A 23,912-nucleotide genomic window follows, 5' to 3' on the forward strand; every position below is an offset into this window, starting at 1 on the left:
CACAATTTTTTGTGTTTGTGGAAATATTTAGAAAAGTTTAGGTTTGCTGATAATGTGATTTGACCCCTTGAAAGTGAAATGTCACTGTTAGTCTTCAAGCTAACTTTTTTGATAAGCCCCTCAAGGTCCCAGTGAGCAAGTCTTTATACCAGAGCAGTCAAGTAATTTGAAATCAGAAAACAGACAGGGATAGCTTCCCCCAGTTGTCTGCCTCATCCATCCTTTATCCTGTTCCAAAAATGAAGAAGGGCAAAAACACCTTGCCTTTTTCCTGTTTAGTCGCTCTTTGTGAAAGATTTGGGATGGTGAGGGTGAGCTGGATGTAGAGGTGTCAGGCAGAATCACAATCCTTGCCTTACATTGCACTCAGAGGGATCCCAGACCAGTCTGTGTGTTTCCCTCTGCTTCTGATCCACTTCATGCTCTAGTTCAAGGACTTGTATGAAGCTTCTGGCTTGGCACTACACAGAAACACCAAGCTCAAAAATGACACTTGACTTGGAATGTTGGTAAAGAGAATGACAGGCTGGAGATGCAGGGCCACAGATCCCACTGTGGATTATGCTGACAGTAAATGTTCTGCTGGTTTATCCAAGCCACCTTGAAGGAAACCAAGCAACGTGGCTTCTACCACTTCCCTTTCCGAGGGCCTTTGTCAGCCAGATAACCCTGCAATGAGGAAACATTTTGCTGTGTAGCCTCATTTCCAAGCACAGCACACTAACTGGTTCCCACAGTATCCCCTTGGAGTGGGAATACCGAGGAGTTAAGGGCACACTGCCAGAAAGGCCAAACTGCTGTGGGTCCTTTCGAGGTCAGCAAGTGCTGGGCTGTAAATACAACGAGCATCCTGCTGGTGTAACAGCTTTGTGGGACACTTGCACTTTCTCAATGCATCATTTTGCCTTTCTCTGCTTATAGCTGTCCTGATGGCCCCATAAATTCATCCCAGGACTTCATCTGAGGGAAGGCTCTCCTGCATCAAAAGCTTCCTTCTGCTTTTCCCCTTCCCATAATTTCCCTCAAGATGGCATCTGACAGTCCTGAGTCGCTGATGACCCTGTGCACCGATTACTGCCTTCGCAACCTGGAGGGGACTCTGTGCTACCTCCTGGACAACGAAACGCTCCGGCTCCATCCCGACATCTTCCTGCCAAGCGAGATCTGTGACAAACTTGTCAACGAGTATGTTCCAGGCCTGGTTTGGGAAGGAGCTGGGAGCTCACAGAAGGGGGAGTATAGTTCTCCAAAAAGAATTAGGGGAAAGAGTTCATAGGGCTGGGTTTTCCCAGTTGATCATATTGGCAAATAGGGGTTTGCATGAACTTCAGAAGGAAGTGTTCCTTTTTGTACTGCTATCATTCCAATTTTTTTGGTAATCACCCTTTCCAAGTTAGAGCTCAACAAAATGCTGTGAAAAGGGAAGTGAAGAGTAAACCCAGAGTGAAACAGGCACTGCTTCTTCCTAGAATGTCAGTGAGCAGCAAGGAAGCCTTCCCGTTTCCTATCACTGAAGCATTACAACACTGCCCAAACAGAGAAATAAGAGTGCAAAGTGCTAACAGATGTTAAATTTTAAGGCTGCTGCTCCCATAGTTTTATAAAGCAACCTGTTTCCAGGGCTTTATGTAATTTGGCTGTCACAGTCTCTCTTGGCTGAACTTGTGCCCACAAAGTCTGGCAGAGAATTTGGCCAGCTAATTTTATGAAAAATGAAAAAAATCAAATTACTAAATTTAAACAGCTAGGGAACAAATCCTGGAGTCTGTGCTTGCCAGAATCCAGTTTGCTCGCACACACATACACAGAAAGTCTTGCACAAATTTCGCCCAAGATTTTCCATGGGATCGTTGGTTCTGTGCCAGAAGAGGCGGGTGAGCTCCTTTGCCCCAAAGGCTGATTTAGGTGATATGGGGGGGTGGGTGTGGAGGGGATTGTGTGTGCTCACAACTCTGTCACACTTCCTTGTTACCAGTGCAGGTGCCAGGGCTGTGGCTGAGCCTGTGCTGTGCTAACACCATTGCCCCACACAGGTACGTGGAGCTGGTGAAGACAGACAGCATCTTTGAACCCCATGAAAGCTTCTTCACCCTCTTCTCAGACCCTCGGAGCACCAGGCTAGCTCGGATCCACCTGCGGGAACACATTGTGCAGGACCAGGACCTGGAGGCCATCAGGAAGCAGGTGGGGTTGCACTGACAGCTGCCACATCACATAGCAGCATTGCTGCACAAGCACCAGCTAGAATTCCATACGCCCAGAGATTCCCAAGGCTCCGTCCTTCACTGCCCAAGCTTTCTTTGGACTAACCTGAGCTTCTCCCTTCTCAGCTCCCAAAGCCACTGCTGGGAGTGGCAAAGGACACTGGTCAAGTTGGGTGATGCATGGTTTCAGACTATCCCAGTGGGAGGTGTAGGGCAAACAGAGTGAGCACTTTATCTGTGAAATATCTCTAATCTATCCTTGATTTCCCTTTTTTCAGGATCTTATTGAGCTCTACCTGACTAACTGTGAGAAGCTGACAGCCAAGAGCCTGCAAACCTTGGTAAGCTTCAGCCACACACTGATCTCGCTGAGCCTCTTTGGCTGCTGCAATATCTTCTACGAGGAGGAGAACCCCGGGGGCTGTGAGGACGACTGCCTGGTGAACCCCACTCGCCAGGTCTTGGTCAAGGACTTCACTTTTGAAGGCTTCAGCCGCCTGCGCATCCTGAACCTGGGCCGCCTGATCGAGGGGGTAAACGTGGAGACGCTGCTGCGGCCCTTGGCCTCCCTTGCAGCTCTCGACTTGTCTGGGATCCAGCTGAATGATGTAGGATTCCTGACCCAGTGGAAGGACAGTCTGGTTTCCTTAGTGCTTTACAACATGGACCTTTCAGAGGAGCACATCCAAGTGATCGCACAGCTTCGCAAGCTCAGGTCAGCAGATCTGTTCTTCCCTCTTTGTCCTTCTCCAGCTGATAGGGAAAGATCTTTCAGGAATGGTCTTCTTTCCTGCTATCAGAGAGGCACCCACTGCTGGGTTCAGCTTATAAACCTTCCTGTGAACAGGCTCACTCATTGTACATATCTACTCATTGCTGTACATATCTGACATGTCTAAAGCCAGCCTGAATTTTGCTTGTAGGAAGACACCACTTAGCAGAAACTTCCCATTGGAAAAACAAAAAACAACACAAATGTGACCCCATCATCCCCACTTGGTGTGCAACAGGTAGAAGACACTTTTTTGAGTGAGTTGTTGGCTCCACTCTTAGGTAGGAGCCAGCAAAGTCTCTCTCTGTCCTGTAAGGAGCCCTACCTGCACGCAATGGTTGGTCAGTTTGTCCTATTGCTCCCTTAGTGGCAAGATTTCCTCAAAGCTTAAGCATTTAAATACCTGAAAGAAATCAGGATAATGTAATAGCCCGGGGTGGGAAAATTTTAAGATTGGGGAAGCAGACAAAAACCTGGGTAACTTAATTTGTGGGATGAGGCAAGATACATTTCTGGGGACGCACAGATCCTCTGGTGCATCTTAATCTCCAGGCAGAAATGCTCAGGTGGCTGCTATGATGGAGTCTAGAAAAGGCAGTTTCTGAGCCTGGAGCAATTTCCTTTGTGATGTATGGCTAGATGATTCACTGTGGTCCATTCCAAGTAGCCCTCTACCAGATACCTGTGTGCTTTGGTTAGACACAGGGCCAGCTGCTGCTGCCAGAGCCTACAGAACCACATTCCCGTATCTTGGGAAGGAAATAATGATAAATAATAATCACACTTGGCCCTGGTAGGGAGGCAGAAGCCCCAGCTAATGCTTTCCAGGCTGTGAGATGCTCTCTATCACTTGCAGGCACCTGGATATCTCCCGAGACCATCTGTCCAGTTATTACAAGTTCAAGCTGACCCGGCGGGTTTTAAACTTGTTTGTGGAAAACCTGGTGAACCTCACTTCGCTCGACATCTCAGGGCACACCATGCTGGAGAACTGCACTATCCCCAGCATGGAGGAGAAGATGGGCCAGACAAGGTAAGGGAACAGCAACTACTGAGGTCTGCTTGGATGGGTAGGTCAGTCAAAGATGAATTAAGAACAGTTCTCTCTTCTCAGTTCCCAAATTCTGTAGGCCTAGTCAGTACTAAAAAGGAGGATACAACTCTTGCCAGGTTCTCTTGACAGTAGAGACTGGTGTGAGAATCAGCTGCAATTGCTGTATGCAACACATGTAAGGACTTGTAAGAGTAATAAAGAATTCATTCCCATCTGCCTGCCATGTATATCTGAAGTATTTCAGTTTTTTTCCACACACATTCTCCCAGGGCTCTCCTGCAGGATTTTTTTCTGAAAGGACTCCAAAGCCCTTTACACATTTCCCACACAAAACACTCTTACCCTTGTGGAAATCCAGGCTCTTCTGACAGAACATTTATACACTGAGTCAATACGTCAGCATTCATAGGAGGACTGAGTGTTTTAAGAGCTTGGAATCCAAAGGCCTATTTTCAGATTTGACCTGGATACTGGGCAGATCAACCCTTGGAAATGCTGGTGCCCCTCAGTAGAGGCATACCTAGAGGTCTGGTTCTCCACACCAGCCAAGAGCTCTGCCCTCCTATTAAGCATTTGCTGAACAGAAGCAAAGAAGTGAGACAGTACTGGCTTCTTTTCACCAGAGCTAGTGAAAATGCACTGGCTCTTGGTCAATAAGGAACATGGCAGCAAAAACAGTCTTCTTTCATGCTCATAGAAGCAGACTTAACATGTCTATCACATTACAAATACATTGGATGAGTGAAATCCACAGCCCTTTAAGAGGAAATTTTCACCCCAACTAGTGAATTTCCAAGACAAATTTTACCTGGGAAAGCTGCATCTTGTCTCTACAGTAATTTTTACTGCTGGTTCCATTCAGCACGTTCACCTTTCATTCAGGATCACCTGGGATGAATATTTAGAGTTATGTTCATAAGCAGCTTCCTGGTATAAAATGAAGTGCAGCTTTTACCACTCTGGGCATGAAGAAGTACAGTCAGAGTGAATGGAGAGCTCACAGCCATCTCTGTGGCAGGAGACACCTGAAGGAACATGGTACCAACATGAGAAATGTCTTGTTTTTTCACCCCAGCATTGAGCCAGCAAAGAGCAGCATTGCTCCTTTCCGGGGTCTGAAACGACCACTGCAGTTCTTGGGCCTTTTTGAAACATCCCTCTGCCGCCTGACCCATATTCCAGCCTACAAGGTAAGGAGGCTACAGGAATATTGGCAGTAGGAACTTGAACATGAGAACACTGGCTGCCAGTAGAGTGGAGTTCTTTGGGTCTTGGGTGTGACAACTGAGCTCTGACCTTTCAATAACTACTTCGTAATGCAAGAAAACTGCCAGAAAGCAAGACCTGTACCCCACATAGTTTTTATAAGGGTTGAAAAACATGCCCCTTGGAGAAAAGCATGGAGAAATCATCTTACCTGAAGGATGTCTGTGACTGCAGAAAAAAATTTAAGACAGTAGGAGTCCTACTTTTGAATAGCACCCTCCTGCCCCAAAGGTGCCCTTTCTCAGCCCTTTGGACTGAAAACTGACTCAACCTCTGTCTTATCCTGGGTTGAATCTACTGTCAGGGCAGAGGGGAGGTATACCCTTTGACCTTTCAGAGTTTCCTTCTCATGTTGGTTTTCCTCCTTCATAATTTCTCCCCTGATTCCTTTTGCTCTTCCATGCCAGGTGAGTGGAGACAAGAACGAAGAGCAAGTCCTGAATGCTATCGAGGCTTACACTGAGCACCGGCCAGAAATCACTTCCCGGGCCATCAACCTGCTTTTCGACATTGCCCGCATCGAGCGCTGCAGCCAGCTGCTGAGAGCCCTCCAGGTAAGCCTTGGCCTCACCCTGACAAGGGGAATTTTACACTCCCAGTCTTTTTTTCCACCCTGGGACACTCTATCAGGCCATTCCAGAGAAAGTTCCAGTAGCGCAGTGGAACTGGGTACCTTCATTTCCTAAGCACGTTCCTGCAATGCCTGGGCCACACATTCCTTGCAGGCGTCTAAGTCACTCCAAGAATTAGCAGCAAGTCTGTGGCACTGAAGCTCCGTGTTGCTTCTCTGCAGCTGGTGATCACAGCCCTCAAGTGCCACAAGGATGACAAAAACATCCAGGTGACGGGCAGCGCCGCGCTGTTCTACCTGACCAACTCCGAGTACCGCATGGAGCAGAGCGTGAAGCTGCGGCGCCAGGTCATCCAGGTGGTGCTGAATGGCATGGAGTCCTACCAGGAGGTCACAGTAAGAGCAGCCCAGGCATCTTTGGTTCCCACAGTCCTCTTTCCCTGTATCAGTTCTTTAGCCTGGTGTCAGCATTTGGGTTTCCTCTGCCTGCAGGGAGTTAAACAAAGCAGAGGAGTTACTGCCCAGGTCTGCTCCTGGTCTCCACTCAGCAGTGGGGATTACATGCAGGGTGCTCCTTTTTATCCATGAACAATGGTCAAAGGGTGTATGTGACACGCAGATACCACACAGACACCCTGACTGTGGGGTGGAATGGCTGTGGGTAAAGGGGATGCTGAGTCAAGGGAAGGAAACAGATCTCTGTACTGGAAGTCAGCTGTGTAGAGAGCCAACAGGCAGTGAGGAACTGGCTTGGAAAGCAATAGGCCCTGGATAATTGGGTGGCCTTGTGAGACTGGAGTGACAGCATGGAGCCTCCATCAGAGGTTAAAACCTCAGTAGTTGTAGTCAGGCAAGAAGATGCTTTCAGTACCAAGCAGCAAGGAACCATGAGATGGTGGGGTCTGTGCTTTTGTAGCCACTTGGCTCAGCGTTTGCTGCTTCCTTTTGACCCAGGTACAGCGGAACTGCTGCCTGACACTGTGTAACTTCAGCATTCCCGAGGAGCTGGAGTTCCAGTACCGCCGAGTGAACGAGCTGCTGCTGAACATTCTCAACCAGAGCAGGCAGGACGAGTCCATCCAGCGCATCGCTGTGCACCTCTGCAATGCCCTGGTCTGCCAGGTGGACAACGACCACAAAGAAGCTGTGGGCAAGATGGGGTTTGTCATGGTTGGTATGATCCCAAGGTGTCTACCTATCCATAACCCAGGCTAGGACAGTTCCCTTACAGCTGTCCATCAAATGTCTCCAGCCATGATCCAACCTTGCAGTATCACAGGAGGGAACCAGTCCCTGCTGACCTTTCCTGGAACCTACCCCTTTACTTGCTTACCAACACTGGGAGTTATGATCTCAGAGACAGGCTGGTGTGAGGGCAGGAAGGCACTGTAACCTAACACCTGACCTCACCACACTGGGTTATTTCCAGATCTGGTACCACCTTGTTGTGACTGTCTCCTGCTTCTCCCCAAGTTTGCATCAATTTCCCAACTCAACCCATATCCCCCACCTTTTCCAAGAACTGCAAATGCTGTTGCTTTGGCACAGTTATGCCACATCCCAGACCTTGTCATACAGCTCAAAACTGAGTCAACTGCAAACTCAACAGCTCAGCGACTGTGGCATAGTTCAGCTCTGTGAATACTTGCAACTTGGAGCATGACCCAGTCCCACTGGTTTAGAGAAAGATGTATCAAGTAGGTTCTCTGCAAAAGATCAAAATTGGCCATAACTGCTGTAATACTGCAGGGCTGGTTAAGTTTTAGCTCCATTATTTTTGAACTGTTTCTCACTCTTCCCGTTTCTTTGCCCACAGACCATGTTAAAGTTGATTCAGAAGAAGTTGGCTGATAAAACGGTGAGTGTTTCCCCAAAAGAACCATATACATAGAGTATTTTCTCTTCAGTCTGACTTAGGCATGGCTAAGATCAGCCCAGAGTGCCAGCTCAGCTTCTCTAACAAACACAAGACATCTCAGCTGACGCTACAGAATTTCCTGTCCTGGGGTGAGGCAGGGGAATGTGACAGAGAGGCAAAAATATTAAACAAAAAACCCACTTACTGAGAAGTTGAAGTGAACAACAAGGTTTTCTTACCTCTGAAGTCATCTAGGTTGATGCCATGGTCATGGGTTTGCACCAGGCTCCTGCTTTAGCAAAGCTCTGATTCTGTCCCTTTCCCTATAGTGTGATCAGGTGATGGAGTTCTCCTGGAGTGCCCTCTGGAACATCACTGATGAGACCCCAGATAACTGCGAGATGTTCCTTAACTACAGTGGCATGAAGCTGTTCTTGGAGTGCTTGAAAGTAAGTGTCTGGTTGTCTGTGGAGAGATGCTTGCTGACAGGAGCAGGGGAGATGCAGGTGCCTGGGCAGGATCCCTGGCTCTTCTCTTCTCCAGGCATTACTTCCTACATTTCACAAACAGGAAAGTAAAAGCTTGTCCAAGTCATTTTTCTCACATCATTCCACCCAGCCAGTAGAACAGCAACACTTAAGAGTGAGCACATCTTCCCCTTTTGCCCATCTTTGCTGAGCCCCCTCAAGCAGCAGTGAACTGTGGGCCTGGTGTTGATCCTCCCTTTTCACACATACCTTTAGCACCATTTGGCACCTGCTAAGGAGCCATTGCTGACTACACAAAAATACTGAGCTTTTCTAGATGTGCTGTACAGCCTTTTCCCAGGGTTGCTTATTCTGAGCATCACCAGAGTCCTACCTGTGTATAATCCTGTTCCTTGCCTGGCCAGGAGTTCCCAGAGAAACAGGAGCTGCACCGTAACATGCTGGGTCTCCTGGGCAATGTGGCAGAAGTGAAGGAGCTCCGCCCGCAGCTCATGACCTCCCAGTTCATCAGTGTGTTCAGGTGAGTGCCTGGCTGGTGACCAGATGGGCTCTGATCTCTCCTCCTGAACCACCTGGAGACTTGTGAACCTTTACTGTATCAGCAGCTCTAAGTGATCTCTTCTCTCTTGGCAGCAACCTGCTGGAGAGCAAAGCTGATGGGATTGAGGTGTCCTACAATGCCTGTGGAGTGCTCTCCCATATCATGTTTGATGGCCCAGAGGCCTGGGGGATCTGTGAGCCTCACAGAGAGGAAGTTGTGAAGAGGATGTGGGCAGCCATCCAGAGCTGGGATATCAACTCCAGGAGAAATATCAATTACAGGTGAGGAATGGAAAAGATTGGCCCACTCACATGGGAGCCAGGATTGTCACAGGATTGTCACAGGAAGGAAACACCAAGAAAGGAAGAGAGAGAGCCTAGCATGGAGGCTCTGTTCAGAGTGAAGGAGAAACATCCTCAGGGGCATATTCTTCAGTGAGGGTTTTACATCTTCCCTTGAAACATTTTACATAAGATGCTGGAATTAGACACCTTACCTGACAATTTCTATGGGAGAAGTCTGGCAGCCCAGCAGAATTTCTCCTGCATGTTTCTGCTGAAATTGAGTAGTTCAGGAAAACCATGGTCTGTCTGGGACTGCCTAAGCATTTTCCTGTGATACTGCTGCCCTTTGCAGTCTGTCCTTTTAAGTCTGTTTGCTTCCCAAAAGCAAATGCTTTCACTCTTCTCTGGGGCATATTTAGACACAGTTACCAGAAATCCCTTCAAGGGTCAATACTGCTGGAACCCCCTCAACCCCTTCCTGTAAGAGGGTATCACGTACTCAGAATTCCCTTAGTGCTTGGCAGGGATCCAGAACTGGCATTCCAGTGCCTGTTTACAGTATAGACAGTACAGTATTGTCAAGAAACACACAACCCTTGCACGTGTGCATCCAGCTTTCCCTGGGTGTAGTTTGGCTTTGCCCCTCCTTAAACTGATCAGTGCTGCTGGATTTCAACTCTTGTGAGGAAAGGCCTAATGAAGGATGGAAATCAGTTCCTGGGCTTAGTTGTCTTCATTGCAGCTCTTTCTCTGGGCTGTGTGTTTGTGCTGAAGTGGTGGGGCCAGCACTGCCCTGGGACACTGACTTAGCCTTGGTGCCAGAATCTTTGACGTGCCAATGGATTTACTGCTGTGGTATCTATGAGTAGAGTTTGTATTGCTGTGAGTGGCAAAGGTGCTGAAAGAAGTAGCTCTTGGATTTTTAACAACGTCTGTAATATTTCTGTGCAGGTCATTTGAACCAATCCTTCGACTTCTTCCACAAGGGATCTCCCCAGTCAGCCAGCACTGGGCCACCTGGGCACTCTATAACCTGGTCTCTGTCTACCGTAAGTTCTCTCTTTGAAATCATATTCCCTGCACTGTAGAAGTTGAGGGGGTGGACCTGAGGCTGTCAGCAGAAAAAGTCTTCTGAGATAAACTTTTTAGGTAGACAAAACCTTCTTTGAGTGATGCAGGAATGTCCAGGCAGCACAGCCAAATAAAGCTAATTAGACTTAGTGTGTAGGAAATTCCTTCACTGCTTTGATCCTTCTCCTCCTGCCACCTTTTGTACCACTGCTGTGAGGGTTCACAAGGACTTGATTTATTCTTTTCTCTGCAGCTGACAAGTACTGCCCACTGCTGATCAAAGAAGGTGGGATTCCTCTCCTGAAGGACATGATTAAAATGGCCTCAGCACGACAAGAGACCAAGGAGATGGCCCGGTAGGACACCAGTGCACCATCACAAACTCTCAGTTTAGCCTTAGTTCAGTTTTTAATTCTTCCACTTAAAGTGAGGCTACCAAAGCAAGGCCTGTAGTGATGTGTATCAGAGGTATGAATTGAACACAGGAGAAGCAGAGGAAAAAGAGGATGAGAACAGAAGACTAGAGATGTTTATAGGTGGGCAGTACACACAGTCACTGCCAGGCAACTGGGTTGTAGATTGGCTTGTTGAGCAAGGGAGCCACATGGCTAATTGCAGTTCTTAGGCCAGTAGTCTCCAATTATGACTTGTACCTGTACTTGGGTGGGCTACCTGTCTTCAGAATCATACTGGCCTGTCACTGAACTGCCAGCTGCACAGCTGAAATGAGAGCATTTTTCAGAAGGTAGAGGCCATCACCCTTGCATTAACACCTTTCTTTGGAGTCATCCTTTCAGTTGTAAAAGCCAGCTGCAGTTTCTGATCACTGGCAAAGTGAGAGCTGTAATTTCATACCTGCAAGATGAATAGAAGAGAGAGGTAGAGATCTGGGAATACATACCTGGTGAGTGGGCAGCAGGTGTTCCCGCAGCTGAAGAGTTGCTAAATGCTGGAGGGGACTGGAGCCTGCAGGAGACAGTCACAGTTACACACAGTGTGAGATGGTGACAGCACAGTGAAGGACAAACATTTGTATTCATGTATTTCCTGATGGGATTTAAAGGCATCTGAGGTTTTGGGTATGGGGGTAATGAATGAATGGTCACAACTGGATCTGGATATGCACTGCCATAACTTGACATTTCAAGTTGGGAGCTGCTTTTGTGGAGTTCAGTGGTTTTGACACAGTTTGTGTCTCAGATACAAACAGGACACAGTTACACAGGAATCAACTCTGGGACAGTTCTTACCTTACTGTCCCACAGCTGAGATGCAATAAGCTTTAAACTAAACCCTCTCTCCTTGTCCTTGTTTTATCCATAGGAAAGTTATAGAGCACTGCAGTAACTTTAAGGAGGAGAACATGGACACTTCCAGATAGAGGCAATCACTCAATGCCTCTTGCCAGCACTGTATCCAGCTTCTCTCTAACTCACTGTACATAGGGAGGACTCTTTCTTACCAACTCGCCCGTTGGAAGGAAACTTTATGTGTGTGTGTGAGACCCTCAGTAGATGAAGGTGAATAGGGGAGGGGGGAGGGACTTTTTGCACAACAAAATGCTTTCCTTAACTTAGTGGACTTTTTTGTTATGAAGTTTCAGGTTGAAGTTCTGTGTGTATGATTTCTGTATAAAAAGAAAACAAAAAACAAAGACAATTACATTATGTATCTTTTAACCTTTTTATTTTAGACCACACAGAGAGCCTCAAATGACCATGAGCTTGAAGACCTAGTTGTGTGATCACTAGTGTGACATGTTTATTTCCCACTTTTTAGACAATTCCCTTTTGCTGTACTGCATGAGGTCCTGTGATGTCTGCAAGAACACCAGTTCTGAATCAGCACTGGCTGCTCAGTGGGGTGACAGGCAGTGATGAATTATTTGTTTGGTTAGAGAGGCTGGGGAACACAATGCCAGAGAAATAGACCAAAAGAACTGATGTTTTAGTGAGACTTATAAATGGAGAAACTAGATAAAACCTTTCAAGCTATTTCACTCCCTTAAGGGCTTTTTAATAGAAGACTCACATTAATGGAAGCACTGCTAATTCTATGTGGGTCATTTGGAAATAAGACATTCCCAGTAAAGTCAGGAGGTCTGTTTTGTCCCCATTGGCACTACAGTAAGATTTGCCAGCCCACCCAGCCTCAGAAGGTCAGGGATGACCAGTAGAACCAGTTCTATGTTCTTGACTACACAGAGCTGCTCTCTCAAAGGGAGCCTGTGCAACAAGGCACAAGGTTTGTTCACAAAGGGCTACACATCTTCATTCCAGTCTTTTACCACCTTTTTTTAGTTGTGTTCTGTTTTGTAGGGAAGGGCTACAAAGCTAAACAGAGTATTTCCCTCTGCTAGGCCCTAGTCCAGGGCAGCTGTACCCCCTCATGCAAGTCCCTGTTCTGCCCTCCCTCAGTCTGTGTCATCACAAGCTGTGCTCAGTAGCATCATAATCTCCCTTCACAGGAAGCTCACTGCAGCACAACTGCTGGAATTGGAGGTGGGGAGTCTCCAGGCACCCCGTAAAGGGCAATCCCAGGCAATAGCACCTTTCTTCCACCCCAAAATCTTCCCTTTTTTTCTCAGAAGCAGAAGGCCTTATTCCTCTCTGACTCCCAGAAGCACTTAGCAGTGCAGTCCCAGTCCCATCAGCAGCATTACTCCAGTCTGTGTGACACAGGTGAGAAGGGAGTCCCACTAAACTGGTCGTCACCTGTAACACTCCAGACCTGTAAAGGCTCAAGAAGCTGAAGGCCAAGGTTTGCCTCACAGCCAGGCACTCAGCAGCACAGTTGTCCATGTCATAGCCCACTGCTCATCACACTTCTTTGACAATTCACAAATCTTCCCTTAGAAGGGATTCAGAAAAGATGTTGAACTTGACAGAAGGAAGATGAGCCCATGCCATGCAGGCTGGGACATTTCAGGCCTCAGAGCACAGTAACTCGCTGCTCTCTTCCCTTGTACACTTTGCTCTTGGATTTGAGTCGCTGCTATGAGGTTCTGCTAATGCTCAGAGTTCACGTTGTCCTTGTGAGCACGTTAGAGACAGATCCTTGATCCACAAACTGACACTTTAACTGACAGAACACAACTGCCTGGAGAGGTTTACTGCCAATACGGTGTTATTCAGTGTCTTTTTTTTTTAATTTTTAACCATATGTCATTTGTTTTGGTATTGTGAGATCTGTACTTTTTTCTTTTAAGTATTTTTCAAACATATATATATTTTTGTGTCACTTTTAAATTGTTTTCATAAGATTTGCAAAACTTGACAAATTATACTTTTTTGCGGTTATTTGAAATGTATTTTTCTCTTATTCCTGTTTCCCAACAATTTGTGTCCCGATGAGCTTTGAGATGGGGAAACTTATTTCAAGATGTGTTTTCTGTGTAACATTTGCTAATGCAGATGCAGAACTAAGAGGGGCTGCAAATACAGCCTTGGTTGTTAGGGGAGTCAGGCTTTGTTCTTTAATTCCCCATTTAGTGCTCCTGTCCTTGGGAAGTTGTTTCACATGGAAGTGCCATCCACCACGTCTGCTTCCTTTCCAGTGCCTATGTAATGAAAGCTCCTCCCACTAAAATCTTGAACCAATTGACAAAAAGCACTCAAGATTCTGACTGTGTTGGCAAGGTGGGAGTAGAGCAGAAAGGAACACGTGACAGATGTGAGGTATCAGAAAGCTTTGTCTCCAGAAAGCAGCTGCCACACTGGGGAGACAGTGGAACTGAGGACCTCCCATCTCAGCTGGAGCAGATCCCAGCCTCTCACTGCAATCCAAGCCAAGCAGTTGGGCTCTACTCTGAGATTTTGGCACAACTACATCAAGGCTAATAACAACCAATGGCTTGGTTTTATCTGCCTTGAGACCTCAAAGGTTTGAGTTTTCCAAACCAGTGCTTCCGCAAATTGAGCATTTACTGGAGTCTCACCTGCAGCATCCCAAACTAACAAGATGTACACTGCATCAAAGCTGTTTCACACTGTAAAGATAACCTCTGTCCTCACTGCTCACAGACCCTCAGCAAGCTGTGCCTCAGCCTGAACCAGGATAAAAAGATTTCCCAGCAATAAGGAGATGAATGGAACCAGGCCAGACTGTCAGGAAAGCTCAGCTTGCTGAAATCTGTCAGCAGTCCCAGGGGAAAGAGGGAACTCTTAACTGGGCTGTTCAGAAAGCCTCACGTAAGATTTTGAGTCAGGCCACCAGCAAGGTAAATGCCTAAGACAGCATTCAAAGGAATAACACCCCTGTTAGAGTAACATGAGCTTTGCCTACAAGCTTCAGTGTCTTCAAGATTTTGTGAGCTGAAAAGTAACATTTTCCCTTCAGTAAGGAGGAAAGAGGGAAAAGTATCCTCTGAGCACCAGAGCACAATCCAACAATTCCTCTAATTGGAAGTCTGAAATAAGTTTGGGCCTTAGTTTCTCTAACTGAAACAAACATAATGCATGACCTGCAAACGTTTTTTGATGGCAAGGATTTAACTAGTGCCATAGATCCAGAGCTGAGGACAGAACAGGAGGGTTGCCTGCAGACATCACATCAATGTTCTGCAAAGGAAAGGAGGGCAAAGTAGCAGATTTTTTATGAAGGTTTAATGTAAAAGGGGAAGTTGTATACCCTGAAATGCTTGACTGCTCCAGGGATGCCTCTCAGGCCTTCCAGCTTTGCTGCATCAAAGGAACAAGCCATGAAACTTCAGCTCCACACAAAATTCTACAGTCAGTGACCAACTCTGCTCAGAAAACCAGAACGGGGTTCCATTCTTCAAAAGAAAATCCAGCTGGAGAGAAGTTCATAGTGTGGAAGGATATTGGAGAGGGGCTCCTTGTGCTCAGTAGTTGTTGGCCCAGTCAGACTCTTCATGTTTTCACTACTATATTTCCTTTAAGATTCCAAAGCTTGGCAAGCAGAGCACGAACACGACTCAGTAGCTCCGCTCCCTGCAGAGACTGTGCCAACAAAGGAACCCTCTACCTGAACTGTGTGTGGTTTCCTTCCTGGCTGGAGGGTGCCCCAGTGGCCCTTGTCAGTGACCCAGCAGTGCCAGGTGTCCATATTCTCTGGAGCAGATAAGAGCAAATTGGTGAGCAACTTCCCACCAGTGCTTCCATTTTACAAGATCTGTGGGAGGAATTGCTCATAAGGATTGGCATCTACTTGGATGATGTTTAACACCCAGAAGCACCAGACTTTCTCATCTAGACCAAGCCAAGAAAGTTTAGCACTGATATTTGTGGCAATCAGAACACTGCAGATAATTAATCTGCACCATGGCTGCTGTTTCCCTGCACCTTCCTACTGAAATGATTCTCTTCAGCACTGAATTCTACCCAGTTTGTCACCTTGGCTGGGCTCCTGTTGCTGTCACTCTGGTCTCTGCAAAAGATGAGTGGGAAGAAAAGTCTTGGAGCTGTGAGTCAATTCACTCTCATTACCTGAAGAAGGCAATTAATTACCAGTAGGGCAAGAGCTAGAGGGCACTGCAGTCAGGCACTATCCATAGAAAAGAGATTTCCTTGAGACTGTTAAGGGAGGAGTCTGCCACAGCTCAGGTGTTAGAGGACAGCTTGTGCTGGAAAAAGAGAATTAAAAGTAGGGGAACAGCTGGTCTCCACGACAACCATGTATGTGTATGAAGCACAGAGGGCAACAGTCATCAGGAATAGATAAAAAGCAAAATGGGGGCTGAAGGAGAAGAGAGCACTTGAGGAATGAGGGAGATACTTTGCTGAACTGAAACACTTCTGCTTTAGCAGACTGTTTTGATTTCATATAATTGTCTGATTCTCTCTGTAACTCTTGTTTTAAAAAAAGTTTTTAAGCTAACTAAATATGTATTTCCTTGTTTTGCAATGAAAATACCCTCAGTTATAATGAGCAAGCGTCTCCTTTTACTCTGTCCATGGACCTGCCTGATGCTAAGGCCTGGTTCAGATGTTTGTACCTGGTGAACCTGAGCAAAAAAAATGAAAATGCACAACTGTTGCTTCCTTACAATTCTGAATGAATTAACTTTTCTGTTGTATCCGTTGGATACCCGCTGTGTATTAAACCTAGTGCTCAAGAGTGTCTTGTTCCTTTGTTCTATGAATGTGGTTTATTTAGGTACATTACTGGTCCATTGGCTGTCATATATTTAATTAAAAATGAAAGGAACTGCCACACGTTGATGATACCATTCAGTGCCTTTGCCTTTCATCACTCCAAAAGACACAATAATGCTTGTCAACAGAAGAAAACCGTGGAGGACAAGAGCATTGTTAGGAAGTTGTGTGAAAGGAGAAAAAAAATTAGGACAATATTTGAGTGTCCAGATTGCTCTGAACTCTGTAATGTATCTGCTGCTCACACTCCACAGCCTGGGCTTTGTAAGGGGCAGGATCTGCACACTTAAGAAAGGCCAATCTGCTTTAAGGCTAGCCTGACTTTCTTCTTAAAACCTGGTCCTGGAAGGGCTCAATTAATTCAGTGGTCACTGTGGAATCTGTAAAGAAGCAAGGTGAACAGGCTGGGAGGAGTTTTTGTATGAAACTGAAGTGCCTCTGAAAACATGCCATGTTGTAAGAGTACAGACAGATACCTTAGCCTTCCAAGCTGGAATGCCATAGGAACCAAGAATCTCCACTCAGAAACTTACTAGTAGAGACCTTCTGTAACTGTGCCTAATTTCAACCAGTCACTGAAGCTTAAACCTTTGAGACAAGAGATAAGCTCTGATCTCTGCAAGACAGGTTTCAAAGGAGAAGATAAACAGAGTAACATACACCAAATTATTTTAATCACAAAGAGAATGAGAATACATTCCTTAGGACAGATTATTCTAGAATATCAAAATGTTTCAACTTTCAAGTGGATAATGTTATTACTGAAATTGCTTTCATTAGGCTTTAAAATTTACACCTCTGTGAAGAAGGATAGACATTACTCACCTTTGTCCAAGCACCAATACAGCCTGAGGTGTCTGAGGGAAGAGAGCTGTAGGCTTTGCATTTACCTAGAATTTTAAAAAAAAAAAAAAAGGGGGTTGAATGATCGCTGGAAATGTAGTCGACAATTTTTGTTAACATTTCAACCCAGCTGTCTCAGGTAAACCATTTAAGTGACCCACACAACCAGGTGCTTTCCTGGCATCAGCAGGTGGCCACTGACTCATGTGAAGAGACTAACATAATCAATTTGTGGGCAAACAATACCAAGGAATCCACTATTTGTCAGATGCTGGAGGGTAAATTTATAAAGAATATGATCTGGAGGGTAAATTTATAAAGAATATGATATTTCTTTCCAAATTTTTATTGGGAAAGAAGGTAACAAAAGCAGCAAGATTTATCTATGTTAAAACTGAAAAGGAGTTTAAAGAGAAAGCACTGATTTTGGAACCTACAGATCTGTGATGACATTTATCTCCCTTAGACACTCAAAGTGTAAATATATATGTGCTCTAGTCACCTCGGTGTTTTTTGTTATTGTTAGCAAGAGACAAAAATGCATCTCAGGTACAATTCAATTGCTTTTAGGTGTCTGTTCCAGCTAGGAAGGGTCTATACACACCTGCTTCCCTCGGCAGCCCTCGGAGGAGTTCAATGACCTCATCCAGCCAGGAGCCTCTTGACTGCAGACATCTCAACCAGATAAATCTTTCCTCGAGTTATGTCAGGCATTCTCCAGGCTCTGTTTGGTTAATGGGGCCGTGTAGCTGCTTCCAGCCTCTCTGCGCTTCTTCCCGGGGGCTGGAAACCAACACATGGGATAACCACGTAGGGGAGAGCAGGGTTAACACGGTGCAGCACCTCGGGAATCACCTCGAGGAGCCTTTGAACGTCACCTGCAGCCCGACCCATCACTGCCAGACCCTGCCACAGCTCTGTGCACCCAGCAGTGCCTGCCCCGCTGAACGGAGGGTCTGCCCAGTCTGCCCAGCCCGGGGCGAGGGCGGCAGGACAGGCGCAGGGAAAACACGTTCCTTGAGGAAAGGTCTCGCAGGACACAACAACGCCGAGGCGGTGTGGGGGACTAAAGGAGGCCGGTGACCCTGGCACACGGTACGTGCCGAGCCCGAAGCAGCAGAACACGGGCAATGGAAGGAGCCCAACATCCCAGCGGAGCCTCCCCCGCAGGGCTGGGCCACCCTGGCCCCGCCTCGGGGCGCTGCCCGTGTCCCGCCCGGCGCTGCCCTGAGGCCTTCCGGGCCGGCGGAGCCCCGGAGCCGGTGAAGCCGGGGGGCCATGGGCCCCGGCGGGCGCTGGGTGCGGGCGGCACACACGGCCCTCAGCGCGGCCCTGGCGCTCGGGCTCCTCCTGCACCGCACGGGTGAGGCCGGGCCGCGGGGAGGGGGGGGGGGGGGGGGGCCGGGGCCGGGGCCGGGCCGGGGCCGCTCCGCCCCCAGGGGCAGGCGGGGGACGGGGATCACGGCCGGGCCGTGTGGCCCTTGCGGGACACGGGCAGTGGTCGCCCGGGTGGGTGCCCCGAGGGAAGGCGGGGCCTGGGGAGCCCCTTCTCAGCCTCTCCTCTCTCGCCCCGCGCCCTCTCTCCGCCTGGTCACTCCCCGTTTCCTCTTCGTAGATTCGTGACCCCTTTGCTGAGGCCAGAGAGAAAAATCCCGGACGCTTCACAAGGAGCTGCTGCTCTGTCTTTTCTGGGTACCTTTCAGATCTGCAAAAGCAAGAGGAGCGTGGGGAGCTGCTTCAGCCGCTGATCTTCGTTTTGCTGGTTTTATGCTCGATCCTGCTGTACTTCAAGGTGTCCCTCATGGATCCGGGTTTTGTTAAGCCTGAAGAGGAAGTAAAGGTAAATCCCTTCATGAATAGAACAAAGTGGAGCAGCTGTAAAGTCTATAGGCTTTTCTACTTTTTCCACGCTGGTAGGTAAGAACAATCTGAAAGAGTTTCTGTTGTGCTGGCATGAAGGACACATGTACAGACCATTGGAGATGAGAACAGACTGTTTCACAATGGTATTTCGTGACAGCAATAGGGTTTACAGGCTTTAAAAGTGCCTTTCATACCACACTGCCCTGGTACGTACCTGTACCATTTGAGCCCAAGTCCTCTCCTAGAGCAGAGGCTGCAGTGCCTTGTGGAATGTATATGTGACCTATTTTACAATAACCACTGCTAAGTGGTACAAGTGCAAAAAAAGCCCCGAACTGAAAGGTAGGCTTGGCAGACAGTGCTCTCTGCAGCTCTACTTATTGAATTCTTTATGGATTTGTTGCCCTCTCAGAGGACACATCCTCAAACGAGTTACAGTAAAATAAATTGAGATGCAAAGTTTCAGTTACTGCTAGTCTGCTCAAGGTTCACTGCCTTATAGACTGTGTAGGACAAAAGCAGTATCAGTCTTAGTCATCCATCATTAATGTCAGTGTTGGCTGTGTGTGACTAATTAGCACTGCTCATACTGAAAAGACATTATGTTTAGAAGTGAAGTCTAACTTTGTTTTTGTCCCAGAGTGTATCTTGTCCAGTTATTTCTGCCTCTGTGCAAACATTCTTTGGAGGGTTACAGTAACCTGTTCTCTCTCACTCTACCATAACTGTCTGCAGCCTCTGTAGGAATTCTAAGGAATGACAGAGATAACAAGCACTGTATAATTGTTAAGTAAAAGGATGCAGCAAGACAGCTCAGTCATGCCTAGACAGCAGTCCAAGAACCTTCTTCAGTACCTCCCTTTCTCTTTTTTGTAGGAAGGTGAAGATAAAGGACAAGGTGTGGTGATCCCTCAGATTCCAGGTGACGTTAAGCTACGGCGCTGTGGTTACTGCCTGGTGAAGGTGGGGATCCAGGACGTGCTGGAAGAGGAAGGGATGAGTGATTTGAAAGCTTGTCTTGTTCTTCAGCAGCTGGTGGTGGTCTGTAATTCCTGCTCAGAGGAGGCTGGGCAGACTATGTAGCTACACAAGTAGTAGTGATGGACACAGGCCAGTTTTCCAAGGCTGAAACAAGTCCTTGCTGGCTTATAGAGACAAGAATCTCTTTTTTGCCATAAGAAAATTGTATTCTGCATTCTTACTGCCATGTCTGCCAGATTTGCACTACTGTCAAAGAAGTTATTTTGAAAATACCTTGATACTCAGAAAGGCAGCTGAGTGTAACGTGGGAACTGCTCATTGTTGTGAACTTGTTCAGAGGCCTTAAAACAACAAAACCTTGGCCTGAATAGCAAAAGACAGCATGAAGGAGAAATTACAATAATGAAATTAGCTCTTAAAACAGTCTACCTAAAGCCTAGAAAGGCTTGTTTTCAGGGTGATCCTTATCAGTTTAATGAAATTAAGCATTACTCCAGCTCCCATAAATTCCTGAAGTGTATCGACCAGGAGGAATGAGCTTACTGCAAGAAGAAAAGCTGGGAAAGCACTTACACACTGCAGGGGACAAATCCTAAGAAGCACTCCTTTTCTCAGCCAGGTCTTTCACCTTCTCTGTGCCTGGTAATTGAGCTGTTTTCTGTGCAAGTGCCTTGTACTCACATGGAGGCACTTCTCTATGCATTCCCAAAAAGCACTGCATCCCTGCCCACTCTATTTGGTAGTAGTGGTCCTAGTTTTTCACCTCAATACCTTGGCTTATGCTTTCGTGACTACACTGATTGGCTTTTCTCCCTCCTTGGCACACTGGACTTCCTATAACAGGTAGATAATAATGAAAATGTCTGGATAGGAGGAGTGTGGGAGAGTCACTTGATTTGAATGCCACCCATTTGAGTCTTGACCAGGAGAATCACAATCCCTTTAATTTGTCTTAGAAATGTTGATGTGCTGTTGTCTCACAAGCGTTTTAGGGACAATATTGTGGAGAAAGACAGATTTGCATGATGTTCTCTTCTACCAAACAGGAGTGGGACAGCCATGAGCTGTAGCCAGTGGGTTTTTTCTTTTTCTGATTGTGTTTTGCAGCAACCCATGCGAGCCAAGCACTGCCAGCTGTGCCAGCACTGCGTGCGGCGCTATGACCATCACTGCCCCTGGCTTGAGAACTGTGTAGGAGAAAGGAATCACCCCCTCTTCATTGTCTACTTGAGTGTGCAGCTTGTGGTTCTGCTATGGGGAGGCCATGTTGCTTGGTAAGGCTGGGAGATGGCATTTGGACCTCTGAGACTGCTGAAAGCTGTGGTGCTCCTCAGGCTGGCATGGAACATAGCACTGGCTGGACTGGCTTTGGATCTTCACCCTCTTTTGCATCCTGCAGCCCCTAATCTTGAGCAGAATCTGATAATTTAGGTTTCATTGTTGATTTTGACTCTGTCACTCTAACACATTTACACATGGTTTACACATTCAAGTGCTGGAAACTCCAACAGGGTTCCAGCTGTTCAGGAGAGGAGTTAACCCAGGGTGACTGTGTCTCACAGCTGTCAGGGGAAACAGCATCTTCTAAACTAGATTCCAATCCCTGTGGTGCAGTCTCTTCATAGTATATTAACTCTCTTTAGTTGAGGATTATCAGCAGCTCATTAGTTATGAATCAAACTTAAATGTGTCATCTGGTTTGCATAGTTTATGAAACTAGTTCTGCTTCTTTAACTGCAGATTTATTTCTGTTTGAATTGAAAGGTCAGGCCTCTACTTTGAACAATCCCGGGAGTGGCTGCAGCACAACATTTTCCTCCTTGTGTCCTTCTTCCTGATATTCATATTCACCATTGTGGTCCTGCTGCTGCTTGTTTCCCACCTGTACCTGATCTCATGCAACACCACAACCTGGGAGTTCATGTCACACCATCGCATCTCCTACCTGCGGCACTCCGAGCTGGAGAACCCCTTTGACCAAGGCATAATCCTCAATCTCTGGAGATTCTTCTGTTCACGCCACCTCACTGCATGGGAGAACATCTATTTTCACAAGAACAGTGAGCCTGTCTAGTCCTCGTGTGCCAACACACCTGGCAGACTGCTGGGTAAAGCTTTGCTAATGCAAGGGCTGCTGTTTTCTTGCACTGAACTTTAATGCATCATGGACTATGCAACCTGCTCCACAACCTGTTCATCTGCAAATTACACTTCAGGGATATTCAGTGTTATTTTTTATATATAAATAACACTGTTAAAGGCAAGAATCCAGTTCTGGGAAGGGTAAAGCCAGCAGAGCTGATCTCCAGACTGAGCAAAGTATTTCTCTAAATTTATTTATTTTTGTTAAGTGCATCCACATCTCTCCAGAAGAAATGCAAGATTAGTGTTACTATTCGTGTTCACTTCTCCAAGGTCTCCCTCCCTTTTGCTGCTAGGGAACAGCAGCAATTACAGATAAAACCAGCCAGGATCAGTGTAATTCCTGTGGCTTTTTTTCAGCCAAGTTCTGACTGTGAGAACTGCAGTGCCTTTTGGCAGTAGCATCAGGCATGTAAGAGAAGTATTTGAGTAAATATTTAAAGAGTCAAAAGCAAATTTTATTTTGTTGACATGCCTCAACTTAATACTTTCCACAAAGGCTTAAGGCTTTATACTGTTAATGTGCATGAGAAAGAGCTGTAAGACATCCAAATTAATCTTATGAGACAATTAACGTGTATTTTTTGATACCCTGAACAGCTTCCTCATGGCTTTTTAAGTTGATGATGCTGCTAACAATTCACTGTTTTGAATCAAGTCAGTGAATTTGGACAGAAAAGTAATCCTTGGCTACTGAGTTATCTCTGTAGATAATGTCGTGCTCAGGCCTTTGCTGTAGCTTGGGAGAGAAGCAGGAGCAGAGGTGGGTACCTCCTGCCTAATTCAAGTAACACTGTTGGTAAAACTACTACTACCTCAACTAACTAGTGACATTTTAATAAAATACAATTGCAATGCAAGAGGAAAGCTGCCAGGTCCTGGTTGATTAACTGAGATGAGAGATGCTGACAGCTTTCAGGACAGCAGCAAAAGGATCTGTTTTCCATTGAAATAAAAGATCATACTTCAGATTTCCATGGGGAACTAAAAGGAAGTTTGGGATGACCGATCTTAGCTTTAAAACAAAAAAGGCTGTGGTGTGAATTTTAGTCCTGACCTTTTTCTGTTGAAACAAGAAAAACCACCACAACAAAATGTTAGTTAAAATTATCTTGTGCCTTAATTGTCTTGGCTCAGGAATTAGCACCAACTCAGAAGCACTCAGGGTTTAAAGTTGATGAAAACTCATGAAAAGACAGTGTAGTTACTAACACAGCATGACAGTCCAAAAGCAATTTAAATGCAGCAAAAGATCCCTTTTTTTACCAGCCCCAGAGTTTGTAATCTGTGCACAGTCTGGTTTGTTCAGGGTAGAAGTTTTATCAGAGGAATATCAGAATACTAAGGATTGTTTTTGAAAAGCTGCTACACCATTCAGAAGGATTCTGCAGTTTGCTTGTGTTGCTGTGATACCTGCTAAAGTGTGGATCATGTGTCACATTGCAATTCCTGGTTCTTGAAATATCAGTCAAGTGAAAGTTTACCAGCAGGTACAACAGCTCAAAGCAGTTTTGCTCTTTTTAGTATTTCTTTAAAATACACCTGGGTGTTAATTTACTTTTTTTTTTACTCAACCCTAACTTATAAAATAAAAGATTAAATATGCATTTTTAAATTCACTATGACTCTCTCTTTGAACCCAAATTCTAGGTTTCATCTGTGCTAACAATCCACTGCACAGTGGCCTTGAACTAAAGCCACAAAACACACCACGGGGGCCAACAGCAACTGCCACTCAGACAAGAGTGAGGAAAATGTGTATCCTGCTCTAAACAGGCCAGTGCACTGCCAGGCTGAGCAGGAGGTTGAAAGGATCTTTGTACATGGGAATTTTCAGAAACAGCTATACTTGGCTATG

At 46.3% G+C, this 23,912-nt stretch overlaps 2 protein-coding genes and 1 long non-coding RNA gene across 4 annotated transcripts; 2 read left to right on the forward strand and 1 right to left on the reverse strand.

The window, feature by feature from the left end:
• The first annotated feature begins 1,027 nt into the window (after nt 1-1,027).
• ZER1 (zyg-11 related cell cycle regulator) lies at nt 1,028-16,187 on the forward strand. Its single transcript, XM_014873180.2, has 15 exons — nt 1,028-1,185; nt 2,034-2,184; nt 2,483-2,919; nt 3,833-4,009; nt 5,106-5,220; nt 5,704-5,850; nt 6,090-6,263; nt 6,822-7,037; nt 7,684-7,725; nt 8,055-8,174; nt 8,618-8,733; nt 8,847-9,035; nt 9,990-10,087; nt 10,363-10,465; nt 11,433-16,187. The coding sequence occupies exons 1-15, from the start codon at nt 1,028-1,030 to the stop codon at nt 11,488-11,490; spliced, it is 2,301 nt and encodes a 766-aa protein (XP_014728666.1). The 3' UTR covers nt 11,491-16,187.
• Nucleotides 4,003-18,898, reverse strand: LOC148221433 (uncharacterized). 2 transcript variants are annotated; one of them, XR_015808096.1, is made up of 6 exons: nt 18,765-18,898; nt 17,673-17,851; nt 17,051-17,115; nt 8,587-11,075; nt 5,448-8,278; nt 4,003-4,918 (listed from the first exon to the last, which is right to left on the reverse strand). It is a non-coding gene; the product is annotated as an uncharacterized LOC148221433 (long non-coding RNA). The 2 variants fall into 2 exon arrangements; XR_015808097.1 differs by lacking the exon at nt 4,003-4,918 and having other exon boundaries at nt 6,242-6,353; nt 7,965-8,278.
• On the forward strand, nt 18,253-23,673 carry ZDHHC12 (zDHHC palmitoyltransferase 12). The gene is made up of 5 exons (XM_014873179.2): nt 18,253-18,431; nt 18,772-18,908; nt 19,808-19,894; nt 21,020-21,186; nt 21,677-23,673. Exons 1-5 carry the CDS (start codon nt 18,347-18,349, stop codon nt 21,984-21,986), a joined length of 786 nt encoding a protein of 261 aa, XP_014728665.1. The 5' UTR covers nt 18,253-18,346; the 3' UTR covers nt 21,987-23,673.
• Nucleotides 23,674-23,912: the final 239 nt, after the last annotated feature.

This window comes from Sturnus vulgaris, chromosome 22 (assembly GCF_052056855.1).
Source record: "Sturnus vulgaris isolate bStuVul1 chromosome 22, bStuVul1.hap1, whole genome shotgun sequence".
NCBI lineage: Eukaryota > Metazoa > Chordata > Aves > Passeriformes > Sturnidae > Sturnus > Sturnus vulgaris.

Coding starts and splice junctions, on each gene's coding strand:
- ZER1 (XM_014873180.2), top strand. CDS start 1,028: ATGGCATCTGACAGTCCTGAGTCGCTGATGACCCTGTGCACCGATTAC. Junction 6,264..6,821: donor AGTCCTACCAGGAGGTCACA/GTAAGAGCAGCC, acceptor CTTTTGACCCAG/GTACAGCGGAACTGCTGCCT. Junction 8,734..8,846: donor CAGTTCATCAGTGTGTTCAG/GTGAGTGCCTGG, acceptor CTCTCTTGGCAG/CAACCTGCTGGAGAGCAAAG.
- ZDHHC12 (XM_014873179.2), top strand. CDS start 18,347: ATGGGCCCCGGCGGGCGCTGGGTGCGGGCGGCACACACGGCCCTCAGC. Junction 18,432..18,771: donor GCTCCTCCTGCACCGCACGG/GTGAGGCCGGGC, acceptor GGTACCTTTCAG/ATCTGCAAAAGCAAGAGGAG. Junction 21,187..21,676: donor TGGGGAGGCCATGTTGCTTG/GTAAGGCTGGGA, acceptor TTGAATTGAAAG/GTCAGGCCTCTACTTTGAAC.